The sequence below is a fragment of the Pseudoliparis swirei genome, chromosome 9 (genome assembly GCF_029220125.1).
Source record: "Pseudoliparis swirei isolate HS2019 ecotype Mariana Trench chromosome 9, NWPU_hadal_v1, whole genome shotgun sequence".
NCBI lineage: Eukaryota > Metazoa > Chordata > Actinopteri > Perciformes > Liparidae > Pseudoliparis > Pseudoliparis swirei.
Window position 1 is genome coordinate 9,857,142 of NC_079396.1, and position 16,048 is coordinate 9,873,189.

Genomic DNA, 16,048 nt, shown 5'->3' on the forward strand with positions numbered 1-16,048 from the left:
CATGATTTTACATAACGTTCAGAAAAGTTCCACTGTTACATCACAGTTAACTGAGGAAATACGTTTTTTCAGACACTTGAAATGAGATTAGTCTGAATCAGAAATAAGGAGTAGAGAGATGACATGATTTGAACTGGGAAGTTGCAGTTCATGGTTCGCATCTTAACCCTCAAACACGGGCAGCCCATAATTGTGTCCATGTTTTTTTAAATCCAGAAACACTATTATAAGAAGAGGATGTGACTCTGGCCCAGATAAACTGAACCAAACTGTACTGGTCACTCCTCTATTCTTTCCTAAAAGACATGTTTGACTGTCGTCACACTCCAACTCTACTTAAGACTTCATATTTAGGTAACATTTATAGATTTAGAAAAATATTTTGCCTTCATTTATCTTATTTTTATGACAGATGTTATAACATTGCTCTTGGAGGAGTCACAGTGGTATTTAAGGGTAAAGGATGGTGTAATTTTAAAGAAACAAGAATAACAGTGCTTCTGCTTAAGTTATGTACGTTTTCCTAGTCTGTATTTTAGCAATTTTCATTGCATACTTTTAGCAGATGCTATTTGCTTTCTTCAATTTGACAATCAAGGATACATCGGTAAACAAAATATATAGGCACTCAACAAACAATTGCCTCTTATTAACATACTCAATTGCATCCCTTTACCAATTGAGAAAGTTAGTTTGTGTGTTGATGATGTCACAACCGTTTAAGCTCCACTAGTTTATAATACGAAGCATAAGCTTTGTGTTTCATTAGGGTGTCATTTCAAATAAAAAATGTTAGCACAGTTGTGAAACATGAATCACTTGAATGTAAGTGTTGAAAAACATAATCTTTCAGTTAAAAAGTTTCTCCTCCATCCATATTGAGTTGTATAACTCCATACTGGGCATACAAAGGTTGTTTTTGGCAACGTAGGAGGCAAAGCAATTGTGAATTCTTTAATTAAGTGATTTTCCAACTTCAAATCATTCACAGTACCAAGCTCTAAAAAATGGGATATGCAACGAATTACAATTATCCAAAATGGGTAATATGAGACATTCATTATTCAATCAAATAACATAACTCTGTGTCACTCTGAGACAAATTTGTAATTTGTGAAATTGGGCTATACAAATAAACTGAATAACACAAACACCAACTTCCTGTCAATAACTCAAATTCAGTTCTCACAGCCTCCCTTTTCTCAGGGAAAAGATGCAGTCAAAGATGTTGCAAACTGACCAGGAATGTTCTCATGCTCGTGCTTCTTGAGATGGCGGTCGAGGTTGGTTTGTTGACCGAAGCAGCGGTTGCACAGGTGACACTTGAAGGGTTTTTCCTTGTTATGGATGTTGCGAACGTGGCGTTGAAGATTGGATGAGATGCTGAATGAGCGGTCACAGTATTTACACCTGCCAAAGGATAACATAGTGAGCAAGGACGGCCCTTCAACCAGAGATGGAGGCAGTGTTCACGGTGGTTTTATAACCCCGCTGCTGAGGTGAGAAAGATGCCACGCAGACAAGCAGACGAAGGGAAACCCATCAATGAGAGCATCTGTGATGACTGAACTGGACTAAAGTACCTGTAGGGCTGTTCCCCTGTGTGTGTCCGCAAGTGTCTGGTCAGGTTTGCAGAGCGAGGGAAGATTTTCCCGCAGTACCTGGAGGGAAAATAATGTGAAGGAAGAGGAAAGGGCAGTTAAGTAATCAGTGTATTCTACTGCAAACAGCATGCAGTCATGTAAACATGGTCAACAGTGGAAACGACTCGCTGCACCACAGGGTTCTTACCTGCAGGAGTAACGCTCCTTGCCCTTGCGGAGGATGGCATCTGAGAGGGAAGGTGGTGGTGAGCGGAAATTGAACAGTGGGTGAGCGTGGTGAAGCGAATTGGGCGGCACATCCAGTTTTAGAGCGCCAAAGCTCTCAAGCTTCTCTGTCATGTTCTCCATGGCTGACATCTGAGGAGATGGAAGAAAACAAGAAAAAAGGGAACAGGTAAAAAACACGAAGAAGATTTAATCAGTATTTGTGTATTACATGTTTAATCATAAACCTTGTAGTTAAAAGCACCATATAGCAAGTGCCATATATATATATATAGATATATATAGAGGGAGAGAGAGAGAGCAAAGGAAGCCCTGAAAACAAAGACACAATGTCAGAAAAAACAGGGAGCGAGGGAATGAGAAAGAAGACGGAAGCTGTGAGGAAGCAGCATATCAGAGTTCAGCCTTGTTAATTGTGCCAAAGGCGAGTCACCTCCATGACCTATAACACATTCACAAATTCTCAAGTACGATTCCTCCAGTGTCCCCCACCCCCCTCATACACCATAACCTCCAGCTTCAGTGCTTTGTTCTTGTGTTCTTCTGCCGAAGATACTGCTGCCGGCCGGCAGACCGGCTAAATGAGGCATTCAAGAGTCCTGATTGGACCTGTACAATACAGTTTGAGATACCCCCAACTGATAGCCGCTTCCCCTCCCCTACAAGCATGTGAACAAAAGGGGCCCGTTATGTAGGAGTTTATTTGCCAAAAACAGCTTACATCCTTCCTTTTTTTAGTGAATACGGGACGGGAGAGACGAGGACAGACACTCCGTCTCGATGTGTTTATTCACAGTCTGAGAACATGCGGGGGGGGGGGGGGGCAGGGTAATTCCGACTTGAGACTGCATTAGAGGTGGCATTGTTTTTGTAGAACTGGGAGGATCACAGCAGAGACACACTGGTATGAGAAGTTTTAAATGCCTGCGAAAACTTTTCATTGCGGGGCTATTGATCAATTATGTGATGATGATTAACATGTGTTAAGTACAGGGCGTGTGTAACGGAGAAGAGGTGCCGTTAAACATTTTGTTGTTTTAAATTACAGAAAACAATTAATGCCTGTTAGTTTTTCCTCATATCATTTTGTAAAGTCCAAACTACACACATATATGGATAAAGCCATATATGAAAATGCATGTTCTTTTTATCTCAATGTATCTGTCTGCCTATGCACCAAATGAGTGTTTTGAAAAGTCACAGTTGATAGAGGACACAGATTTCCAGCTCAGATTAAACAGTTTCCCCAACGAGAGCCCCCCATTCTCCTGGAGACAAACACAGGATGTCCTTGATGGACACGGTGCTATTATCTAGCCAGCCAGCCACAGAGAAAGAAATTGGAGGGGGTTGAGTTATTAGCTGGCCTGTGGGCTCCCAGCGCATGAAACAATGCCACAACTAAGATTAGCGGGGCCAAGAGAGGCAGTCTGTTACAATTCAAACGGTTATTATTCTCTCTTTTATTAATACTATCATTCCTAGTAATCAAGACGTGTAGATGTAGGGAGGGTCTGGGGACAGTCGAACAATGTGACTGATTATCAAAGGGGCTGCGAAAACAGACTGTGTCTTCTGAAAAAGGTAGAAGTGACGAGGTACACAGGCGCCATTCAGTAAACAAAGGAAGAAATCATAGAGAACCCTTGAGAAACAAAACATCAACACTGTGGAATGATGGTGCATAGGGCCCTATCAATTCAGGTTGCAGCAGCGTGGGAGGCAGGACTGAGGTATTTTCACATAATACATGGTTTGCAAATAATAGTCGATTGTATCTGAGAATAATCAGCCTGTATGCAATAACTGGAGGTCAATTCCCCCGGTTTGGTACTCCTTGCTGTCGTTCTTGTTCAAAGTTAATGTACTTTTTACTTTTTCTACTTAAGATTGAATCAATCTTCCTAGATTTTAAATGTGTCTGTGCGGTCGTGCGGTAAACCTACCTGTGGATGAAAGAGTGGCGGTGAGGGTCTGAGGAATTTCTCCTTCAGAGCTCCGACGGGGTCGAGTAGCTTCCTCTTCTCCACCCTGCTAGACCAACAACAAGGCAGAGGGTTACGTACGAAGGTCAGAGTTCATCTACAACCTCATACCACACACCGAACAGCTTCAATGTGTGAACATCAAACCGATTTGGTTGCGCATGTGGTAATAGCAGTTTCTGGTCTAATCAGGGATAAAATACCTGTATATGGGGTCCATGAAGAACGCGGAGGGCTTGGCGTAGTGCAGAGGTGGCGGCTGATGTGGCTGTGCGTGTTGGTGCTGGTGCTGGGCGATGGCTGCGTGGTGCAATGACTGGGAATGGGACAGTGGAAACCCAGCTGGGATTTCGTCCTTGATGGAGACCCCCTTTCCAACTCCAAAGATGTGGTTCTTTCTATTTTGTGGCTCAGCCACCACACCATTATGACCTCCTCGGCTCCGGCCGCCAATGCTCAGGTCCAACGGCTGTTCTTCACCGCTAGGTATTGCCAAAGGTCCACCACTGCTCCCCGAACTACTTTTGGGTTTTGAGGGATTTGTTGGGGTCGGATGAGCCAACTTGGTCTCCTTGGTCTTTGCGGTGAGATCAAATGGTGACTCTCCTGTAGGAGCAGGAGCTCGCGGTACACCAGACACCATCTTGTGCAGCTGCTCGTGAGGTGACTTGGGCTCTGCTTTAAAGAACATGCTGGGATTGAGGACACCTCGATCAGCGCTGAAGGGATAGAGGGAGTTGTGGAAGTTGGGCAGAAATTGGAAGGGAAACATGGAATGGTAAGGCAATGGACCCATCTTCTTCTCCTGATGGAGACCAATCAAACCTGGACCAAAGTATTTCTCAGCAATCGAGGCGATGGCTTTGATGGAATCTGTTGTTGCTGCATTGGCATTTGTGTGGGTGGGTGGGAGGGCTTGCTCATCAGGTGGAGGGAAGAAGGAGTGCTGGGATGGTGCAGAAAACTGAAAGGGACGATCAAAAGCAAAGTTTCTAGAACTAGACACAGCTGATATCAACGCACTGTCTGGGTCTTCTAACTGGTGGCCTTCTTGACTTGATATGGCTCCAGACGGCTTCCTTCTTTTGCCACTTCGCTCACGTTCACTCTCTCCATCGCTCTCCAGGTCAGAACCATCCCCTGAAGCAGTACCAGTGGTGGTGTCCAAATCTGTCCCACTTGTGGTATTAACGTCTTCAAGGTCACTACCGTCAGACAAGTCCACCATCTTAGATCTTGGCTTGGCTTCTCCAGAAGACAAATCCAGTTTGTTCTCTTTTTCTTTGACTTCCAGCGGATTCAAACTGTTTCCTCCATTGGTGTTTGTGGAGCTAACCAGTGACAGTGGAGGGGCATCTAGGAGACTTCGAGGCAATTTCACCTCCTGACTGCCGCCGCCCAGTGGGCTCCTTAGCAAGGAGCTAGCTGGCAATAAAGGTGGTCTCGGATACAGTGATGGGGAAAAGATACCTGGGAAACCATGAGGTAGGGATGGGAAGCCATGAGCTCCAGGGGAGAAGGGCAAGCCAGCATGAGGGTGAGATCGGGAGGGAAAGTAGTCAGTGAAGCCTAGACCTGAGTGGTTTAGACCTTGAAGGTGGGGATGATGGGACTTGACCTTGGCCATGATGGGGCTTGAGCTCAAGGGGATGCCAGGGTTGAACATCCCTGCTGGAGAGCCATAATGGTTTTTGCCCTCACAGAAGCGGCGATGCTTGTTGAGGGAGGAGGTAGTGCTGAACAACTGCCCACAGTCTTTACACTTGATCTGGGTACGGCAGTCAGCATGCATACGCTTGTGGCGGCAGAGGTTGGAGAACTGGGTGTAGGATTTGTGGCACACCTCGCCTGGGGGAGCAAATAGAGGCAGCCCATCAGGGCCTGGTTAAACCCATTTTAACACTGTCTCTAACTTTGGATACCAAATCAATAGCAAAACATACATCTGAATGGAAACTGATGATGAAAAACTAATCACTTTGCAAATTGAAACTACCAAATTGTTCATAAACAACTGTTTCTACATTGTATGTATTTTACAATAATAACTGAACACATGCAAGAAAGAACACAACACATATTGACATACAATTACCTTAAAAAAGAGCATGAAACTGGTTTTAGATCCATAATAAATATAATGTAATGATTTTAGCTTTTTAAAATTATTATTAATATTATAGTCGTATTCCAAACTCATATAAACGATATATCAAAGTTTTTTTCTGGGAAAAAAGAGTATGTAAACAGGTCAAATGCATTATTTCAGTATCAAATGCAATAGAAATACGATCCATGGAACTGTATGCTTGGTTAAAACGATTGAAACAGGATTAAAACGTAGATGAAGTAATAAGTCTAAAATAAATGAACAGTTAAGAATGTGGCAGTCATTAACTTTGAAAGCTCTCACTCACAGATAAAGGGTTTGACACTGCTGTGGATGTGCTTATGCTGCTTGAGGCCTGACGAGGTGGCAAAAGTCTTGCCACACTCGGGGCATGTGTGAGCACGTGCCCCCACGTGCTGCGAGCGGATGTGACGCTGCAGGTTGCTGGGATCTGTGAACACCTGGAATTCAAAATAAGAGTATGAAAATACAATGCACGCTAAAATGAACAATGCTAAAATGCTGTTCTTTTACAATGTTTTAATCTATATCCAGTGCCATTATGAATGAAGCCTAAAAAAAAAGACCAGCAGAATTTCTGAAGATAAAGCCTGTGTGTTTGTGTACAACTTACGTGTCGGGTATGCTGTACCTTATCACAGTTTTCACACTCAAAGCGCTTGCCACTATCATGTGACATCTGGTGACGGATGAGGTTGGACTTCCAGTTGAAGGCTTTGGGGCACTGGTCACACTTGTACTCCCTCTCCTCTGTATGGACTATCATATGTTGGCCCAGACTTCATAAAGAGAGCACAAAACCATCAGTGAAATCAATACATCCTACAAGTCCCAACTGTAGGATAAATGGACTGGGTTGAATGTGTGCATCTAAAGTACTAAAGTGTGGTAGGAATTCTTATCATGCGTCTGCGTACCTGTACTCATTTGGGAAAATCTTCTCACAGTCTTTACATTCGTGGACGGGCTCGTCGCTGTCCTCCCGCTCCTGTTTGAAATCCTCTCTCAGTGTGTCGAAGATGGAGCCGGTACTGGAGCATGAATACTTCTGGTGCCGCCGCAGCTCCAGTGTTGAGGAGAACAGCTCATCGCAGTCTTCGCAGCGGTACATCTGCTCATCTGCAGATACACAAAAACAAATGTTCACATAATAAGCTTCCTCAGATATAGAATTCCCATTTAAATTCTGCCAAATCTACCTATAAACAATTAAATAAACTACTAAATCCCTTATTTATTCCTGTCGTCAAAACTGGTTTTCATGTCTCATGTATAATCCTGGGCAGCAGGATACAAATATATTGTTCAAATATTTATCTAAAAAACAACAACGAAAAAGGCTATATAAAGTAAAAACAAACATAACTTGGAATAACTAATTTTATCTTCAGGAGCAGGTCAAAGGTACTTTTTTATATATTAGGTCCAATAAATGTATCAACATTTTCGGCAGCTACTGAGACAATTCACAGCATTGACAGAGCTGAGTTTTCATATAAGCAAACATAAATGTTTACACGTTATGGGAGTCAAGACCAAACCTTGCTGTGCACAAAGAACCAATAAAGTGCTGCTTTGCAGCCTATTATTTATAAACTAATCTTCTGACAATGCAAAACCAATTATGGAGCAGTATATATATATATATATATAAAAAAAGGAAATATATTATCTGTGTTAGTTACAGCTAAAAAGAGTCCTATTCAAATGATAAAAGCAACAATCCTGCAATTGACTTTCCCATAAAATGAAAATCAATTAGCAGTGAAATGTAGCCCTCATTAACCCAGTGAATTGCTTGTTAAAGCAAGTGTTTGCTTGAGACTGTAGGTGTAATAGCCCACAAGGGAAACCATAGGGCTGGTCTTCCCTTCCATGTTGATAACCTTTACAATACTTCTCACCACCAAGGTCAAATACATACAACTCGGGCCAGCTTTTTCAATAGCAAGTTCCTGAGTCAGATGCCAAGTTCAACAGCTCAGGGGAAACCCAGCGGAGAGTCTCCGTGCATGGCCATTAATGTGTGTGTGTGTGTGCGTGTGTGTGAGTGTGTGTGTGTTGACATGAATGCTTTCCAAAAAGAATGAGCCACAAGGAACAGAGGTAAGCAGGGGCACGGCGGCGCCAACCCCCGTGGTGATTACAGCGCCAACCTGCCATACCCTCTTTGCCATGACCCAAGCAGCCAACGACTGAGTCGGCCCCCCAGGTATCCCAACACGCCATGCACACCAATCCATCATTTCAGGCTGCACTAAATGAGTTTATCCAAAATGACTTACAGTGCAAGGCTCACCTGTTTTCTACTGCATGTGACCGTTTATCCAGCTGGAACTTCTTGGGCACATTAAAAGGGCATTAGCGTAGCAGCAGCAATGTGTCTAACCTTGGGGAGAAGGATAAATGACCTTCTGGTCAATGGGCCATTACGCTGAGCTTAAATGCTCAACTAACGCACTCACTTTGACATCAGTGCGCACATATTTCATGGGGAGCATTTGCTCTGGAGCGCAAACATCTCAGCCCTCAGACACCTTAGTCTGTCGCCTTTTAGCCCAGAATATGTTTGTTCACACAACTTTTTGCCGAATTACAAACGGCACAACATCCCCGCGCGGATACTCAGGTGTGCATGAGCCTCGGCGTGTCTCGATGAGGATGACTCGTACATGAAGGTGCTTGCATGTGTTAAGTCTGGTCTGGGCGGGTGGGGAGGGGTGGGGGGTATAAAGGGGAGACTAATAGCTCTCTGGGAGACGAAGGGAAGCACAATTATGTGCAGTTTAACAGCTAATCTGGGAGCATGGGTGAGGTCTCAGGGGACTCCTCAAGTCCTCTACTTCAAATTCCTTCTCCGATAAGCCAGACACAGAGAGCAGGGCTGCACTGCCGAGCTCCCACTCAGCCGTGCTACCTTTCTCTCTCTCTCTCTCTCTCCTCTCTCTCTCACACACACACACACACACACACACACACACACACACACACACACACACACACACACACACACACACACACACATGGAGACAAAACAGACATCATCCTTTCAGTAGCTGGACTTTGACGGTCTCTCTTTGTCCCTCTCTCTTTCTGCTTTACTCTCTTTCTCACTCACAAATAAAAATACTGGAACAGGAGACAAACTGTTACACTTCATTGTTTCCCCCCCGTCTGCCTTTGTCCCTCTCGCACCACATACTTTGGCTCTGATACACACATTCTGGCAGGTGTAGTATCTCCTTTTACTCTGTCGGCCTCCCTCTCTCTATATTTCGCATGTATTGGCCTACACAAAGAGAGGAATTGAACAAATAATGTACAAGTCTCCCCACATGCCAATCTGCTTCTTTTCAATAATCAAGTTTGCTCTGAGCTTCTGTTCCCTCTCGTGTCCTTGGCATGGAGATTCGTGCATAAACTGTGCATCACACAGGGAAAAACCCAGTGAACTGCAGAACATTTGACGAACATCTTGTTCTCACTTGACCAGTTTATAGTCAGCGACAAGTACGTTTTCATCCATGGTTCCAGAAAGACTGGAAACATAACACAACAATTTTACCTGACAACAGCATTTCACCACAATAAGTCCAAGATGTTTTAAGAAATACAGCGGAACTACGGCCTCTTTTCCGCTTAAGTGAACTCTGAAAGAAAAGCCCTGATCGACAGTGAATAGCTGTCCAAACCAGATTATGAGATAAAGTATTGGATATATTCAGTCTGACGTCTGAGGCATGCATGGTTAAAACAAATGTAGCCTTCAGTGAATGAGGTTACCCACTCAAAGGGGAGGTGGGGGCTGACAGCACCTAAACATGTGACACACTTTGAAATGTGATCCATAGGCCTGTATACTAGATGCAGACATCCGTGTTCAGCAAGGTGTAGCGGAGCATTTAACACACAAGATCTCGCAGATTTTAGAGGTAAAACAGAAAGCAAAGATCAAAATAAAACGTAAATTTGTAGATATAAAGGATGAATTATTTATTTTATAAGTGACAAGGAATTTTTTTCCATTTCTATATAAATTGTAATTTGCTAACTATTTTACACGTCTCAATAAAAACACGTGTTTAAAGACTGGCTTAATAAAAAATACATATTTTAGGCTGCCAGGTTCAATCATCTTGTATATTTTAAATGATTTAACAATAGGCTACTCTACATGTGCAGTCGTATTAAACAGGAATATTAAAAGTACCACTAAAATAAGGCATGAGAGGTTTGATCAACTTTTCTTCTTTTTTCTTCGGGACGCGGGGCCAATCCACGCATGCGTCTGATTCTACGTCGGCCTAATGGCCACTAAAACCTAGGCTGGCTATGTGAATAATAATATATAATTATTAGCATTATTCTTTGGCTGAAATGTGACAAATATTATTCCAAACTTTCGGTTCAAAGGTCCTGAGTGCTCCCATATAAAGTGTTCTTATATGACTTCCTAATAATATCTGCTTGATCCATGGGTTTCCGTGAGGAGAACATTTCTCCTCACGGAAAGATGGAATATGACAAGTGCCAATTGACGCCCTAATAGAGTCTTACAGGCAACGAGACCCATTACATCGCAGCGTTGTATGGCACAATTCAGACAAGACTCTTACGAGGAGCCTTCATTATTGGCAGGCCAATTCTATCAATGACAGGTCGTCCAAAAACGTCTTCTACCAGATCCGGGATTTAATTATATCCTGAAAATGTATGATTCGAATAATTCATATTTCTTGAGGAAGAGAGAGCGAGAGAGAGAGAGAGAGAGAGAGAGAGAGAGAGAGAGAGAGAGAGAGAGAGAGAGAGAGAGAGAGAGTGTCATTTCCCCCGTCACATTAGCGAGGTTATCAGGTGTGTTGGCCGTGAACGCAGCACAGGATGCAGGTTGGAGTTTGTTTAAAACGTGCGCTAATGACGCGCATTAATCTTACCTTGGAGGTTGGGTGCCATGGATCCTTCGGGGAAAATGCCGTCCTTCATATACACTAGGAGCTCCTCCCCTGCTTCAATGTCCCGGACGGCTTTATAATAAATCTGAGGGGAGGGAGGGAGAGAGAGAGAGAGAGAGAGAGAGAGAGAGAGCGAGAGAGAGGGAGGGAGGGAGAGAGAGAGAGAGAGAGACTTTAACTTAAGGTCAACGTGGAATTAATAAGCCTGGACCCCGACATATTTATGATCACATGCAGGTAAAGAAAGGACCTGCTGCTGGCATTGATCATATAAGCATATTAACATGGTCGTTATTAGGAAATGAAGACGGCATGAATGTTTAAAATAAGATAAATTATCCAAAAAGAGACATTTTTGTTTGCAATATTTCACAAATTCTTTGTCAGCATACTAATTTAATTCTCGCCGTCAGGGGGTTATTTTATGATACAAGACAATGGTGCGTTTCCTTCTGCATACACTCAAAGTGCAAGCTCAAATGAACTAAATGATAGAAACAAATTAAATAAAATGTCCCTTCCTAAAGAGACACTTCAAATAAATCAAAAATAGAATTACGCGAATAATTACCCAAATATTTTAAAAAGAGTGAACATTTAAAATAAATCCAGACGAATGCAAATAGAGCTGTAATTATTGTAAACAGTCAGAAAGTTGCACAAACGAAAATAAACATGGAACAGCTCAGCTGCTCGGTTGCATTTGTCATTTTCATCTGCAGCACAGCGGGACATGTCGGCTCTGTAACGGCAAACTATTTATTATATCAACTTAATTTAACGTGTGTGATCAGGCAGAAATTACTGCTGGATAATGAGTTATTTTATTGCTATGTAAAGATAAGAAAAACGGAAGAATTAGAAATAATGGCTATTCGAGGCCATTCCGAGCCGAGACCTGATCAAGTATCTCACATGTCAACAATCCGTTCACCCACCTAAGTGTACAGCTATGATAGTCTAAGGAAAATTCATTGGAATGTATTATGATTAACGTGAATACTTTTCTAATCGAAACAATATTCTCACAGCTGTGTTCACGCATCCCAATAAACCCAGAAACCACCGCAGCCGCACTTCAAGGCGCAAACAGAAGATGTGATCTCTCAACACGAGGGGGCGCTCTGCACCAACTGAACGGTGTCATCACAACAAGAAAGGTAGAGCACGCACACAACACACGCACGCACACACACATACACACAAACACACACAAACACACGCACGCACACACGGAGAGAGGCTGGTGAAACTACAACTTCCAAGACTTAACGCTCTTAAAACGAGAAGGAGAAAAGGCCAACAAATCAATGAAAATATCGCGTTTTATAATAATAATAATTGTAATAGTTATTAATACAGGCTAAGTATTTACAACCATCAGACTGCACACAGTGGCCGCGGCCGCCTCTCGGCGTTGTTTCGGTCTGACCTTTCTTTTCTCGGAGAGACGGAGGAGTTGCGAAAGTTGCGCGGCGCTGCGGAGCGCCTCCAGTTGCAGGAGCACTTCGGTCCCGGTGGAGTTGGCGACGCAACCCATAGTCGGTGTACCGGAGGAGGGAGCGGAGCGCTGCAACGGACAGGGCCGGCGAGAGGAGGTCGCGCGCGGCTGATGGTCGGTGATCTCTCTCGCTGTGGCTGGATGAAGCCCGGCGCTCCTCTGCTGGGCTACTCTCTAATCTAGTCAGCGAGCGCGTCTTTGATGATGATGAGCCCCCCCTCTCTTTCTCTCTCTCTCTCTCGCTCTCTTCCTGAGCCTCTCTCTCTCTCTCATTAGTGATTCCCTATTGCCCCTCGGTGCTCTCTCGGTTACCCGTCGGCCACTCCTCCTCGTCTTATCTCCAGCCAAAAGGATTGAGGGATCTGCGGCGCAGACCCCTCCCCGCATCTCCGATCCCAGCCGTCGCTCGGGCCGCTTGATAAATTTGTTATTGATGTAAATAATGGATAAAGCAACCTGACAGACTTGCACTCACTCTATCTGTCCATCTATCACGCTCAAACGCACGGGGAAAGCGCGCGCACGCGGACATAAGCACATACATGTTTCGCCTTCGTCGGCATTTTTTTTCTTCTTCTTGAATTAAGTTTGATTAAAATGCAGAAACATTTATTTCGTTCAATTCCGTCCAGCCCGCCGTCGATACGCCAGAGAGCACTTCTTCACAACTCCGAGGTCAAGTTTGGATTTATTTGTGGTCAGAATATGAGGCCTAATTTAAAGTGAGATGTTTAAAGGGGATATTTTAATACACTTTGCGAAACATAAAAGTCTGTTTTATTTTTTTATTCTCCATGCACAAATTATTTTCAAAAGCTATTCATTATTTATACAATTATTTGGATTTTCGTTATGATATGTGTAGCGGGAAAATATGTGCGTGGAAGAAAAACTTTCACATCAACGTATTATGCTATCTAAGTAATTTCCCTATTTTTATGTACTTTATGTATTTTTATTTGCCTGCACACTCAGATCTGTCTTGCTATTTTTTCAATCTAAATATTTTTTTAATGACTTAATTTGTGACGTTAATGCGTGTTAATATCTTCCTCATCATGATGACAGGACAATAGGTAATATATATATATATATATATCAGCAACATTTACATTTATTTCTTCTTTTTATTGAGACAGTGGATAAATGAGGACATTTTTATTGCATTCCAAATAAATATTTAATTGTGTGCTGCATTTGGAATATTTTATGAATCTCTGTTTGCTTGTTTGTTTGTCTTCTACAGTAAGGCCTGCACACTCAGATCTGTCTTGACCTCTTTCCATCTCTGTCCAGTGTTCAGGGGACAGATGCCTCATCGATCACTGCCAGCCGCAGGGCCCGCAATAATCCCCCACTGTGGCCTCGAACACACACACGCAAATGCACACAAACACGCACACACACACACACACACACACACACACACACACACACACACACACACACACACACACACACACACACACACACACACACACACACACACACACACACACACACACACACACACACACACACACACACATAGTGTTGGAAAGGCCTCCAGTCCAAAACACAAAAGATGAAGGACTGACAAGAAGGTGGACAAGGTTCATCTTCTCTTCAAACCCCCATCAACTACCCCCCCCCCCCCCCCCCACACACACACACATATACACACATGTCAACCCCTTGTGCTCTCTCAGCCGTTTCCTTCAGTGTATGCGACTTGGCCTTCGAACTATTGAATGGCCTCACTTATGCACTGGTTTTGGGTGATTGTTGGAAACTATTTAACAGGGCGGACACCCACACGCAGAGATGCACACTGTTATGGCAATTTACACATCCCATGTATTCTTCCAAACCATGCATATAGGCCCACACTGGTCAGTATACTGTTCCGACCCACGTGGTCCATATGTAAAATGCAAAGAAACCTTAAGTGTTACTTCTCTCAAAATACAATGTATTCATAATTGCCTTTCTCAATATTGAAGGACACAGTTAAATATTGAAGATCAAGTGGCTTGTGCCATCTTTTGAAGATGCTGTCTTTGCCCCAGGTCAAGATCACGTGTAACTCACCTCCTCTCTGATCTCATTGTCAGTCTATGTACAAACTGACATCTGCATGGTACATTTACTCAGCTCATTTATTTGATTTTGTTGTGAGTCGATCCGAAGATGCTGAATTAAACTAACAGAAAGAAAAGTGCGTGCTTGATTTTAGAACACACACACATACACACACACACACACACACACACCTAGACACACACACCTAGACACACACTCTTTGGCCATCATTTAAGGAATATTGCCATTACTGGAGACGTGAGCGTGTTTGATAAATGATTAAGAAGAACAGAAAATATTTTGACCATCTGTAAATGCCTACACTGGTACACCATTCTGAAAACACACACACACACACACACACACACACACACACACACACACACACACACACACACACACACACACACACACACACACACACACACACACACACACACACACACGTCCTTTATTGGAATGCTTATAAAAAGCCAAAAGCAATTTAATCTAAATTGTCCAGAGCATATTTCTTGCACCTGATGTATATTGAAAAAAAATATTGAATAAAACAAAATTACTGCATGACCATAAATATCTAAATTATGCATGATCTTGAAAACATTTGTTCATCTTACATCATTAATGACAAACAAATAAACAAACACATTATCCACTTTCTTTTAGAAGGTTACTTCCCACATTTGAATTTGCTCCATGTGCACATATTTCCATAAACTCATGCATTGTGCATGATGATAAAAAAAAGAAGAAAAATCACTGAATAGTCTGTTAAATTATACATTTCAGCACTGAGTGGCTGTGTACGTATGAGTATGTGTGTGTGTGTGTGTGTGTGTGTGTGTCCTATAGTAAATAAATGATAGGGTCATACCTGTGAGCCACTACACCAAACAATTGGTCAGGCAAACAACAGAAAAGCTGTTCGCTAAGTACAAATAACTGCAAAACACATCAAATACAATCATGCACGTGGCCTCTCTGCCTCTGATAATTCTCCACAATTTTCGCGGGTGCCCTGATTCTTTCTTTGACATTGTGTGGCAGTGGCAGGGGGCACTGATGTGAAAATCTTAAAAGGATTAGGCGGGTTGGTGTTGCCAGCCAATTGGTGCTTGTCAATCTCGGAGGCCCCTGTGTGTTCCCTCTCTCTCTCTTGGTCCAAGCTCTCTTTCTCTCTATCGGTCAGGCTTAATGTCTGAAGCTTAAATGGACACACTAGCCTGTCCCTCCGGTGTGACAGAGTGACAGGTGGCAGATCAAGACACGAGGACAGAGAAAGGAGACAAAGACAGCGAGGAACTGGCGGCTAGAGACCGAGGCAGGAGGGGGAAAGAGCCATGTAGGCAGGGATTAGGAAACAAATAAGGGTGGAGTGACAGGAATGTGGAAACACACAGGCAAGTCATCTGGATGCATTTGGCTACTGTCGTCCCTCCACCATGTTTTCATGGTTTGTGTCTTTGTCTTTGATTTGAACTGACAAGTCATTCTCATTGCACCTTTTGAGGTATCTCTTTTGTCCATCCCAGTCAGTTATCATAATAGTCCGAAATGAACTCAACTGTCAGAAAAGCAAGACAGAAAAA

General features: G+C 43.1%; 1 protein-coding gene across 9 annotated transcripts in view; it reads right to left on the reverse strand.

Moving 5' to 3' along the window:
* prdm16 (PR domain containing 16) overlaps positions 1-16,048 on the reverse strand; it is a 175,564-nt gene that overhangs the window by 10,076 nt on the left and 149,440 nt on the right. For 2 of the 9 annotated variants that reach the window (XM_056422495.1, XM_056422492.1), the window contains exons 5-13: positions 10,880-10,982; positions 6,863-7,064; positions 6,577-6,724; positions 6,232-6,385; positions 4,018-5,662; positions 3,776-3,863; positions 1,792-1,961; positions 1,584-1,661; positions 1,241-1,410 (exon numbers count right to left, since the gene is read on the reverse strand). In XM_056422495.1, coding sequence (XP_056278470.1) covers positions 1,241-1,410; positions 1,584-1,661; positions 1,792-1,961; positions 3,776-3,863; positions 4,018-5,662; positions 6,232-6,385; positions 6,577-6,724; positions 6,863-7,064; positions 10,880-10,982 — 2,758 coding nt within the window. Of the gene's footprint in view, positions 1-1,240; positions 1,411-1,583; positions 1,662-1,791; positions 1,962-3,775; positions 3,864-4,017; positions 5,696-6,231; positions 6,386-6,558; positions 6,725-6,862; positions 7,065-10,879; positions 10,983-12,329; positions 13,466-16,048 lie in introns of those variants that run through there. The other 7 variants (XM_056422489.1, XM_056422487.1, XM_056422494.1 and 4 more) reach the window with 6 other exon arrangements.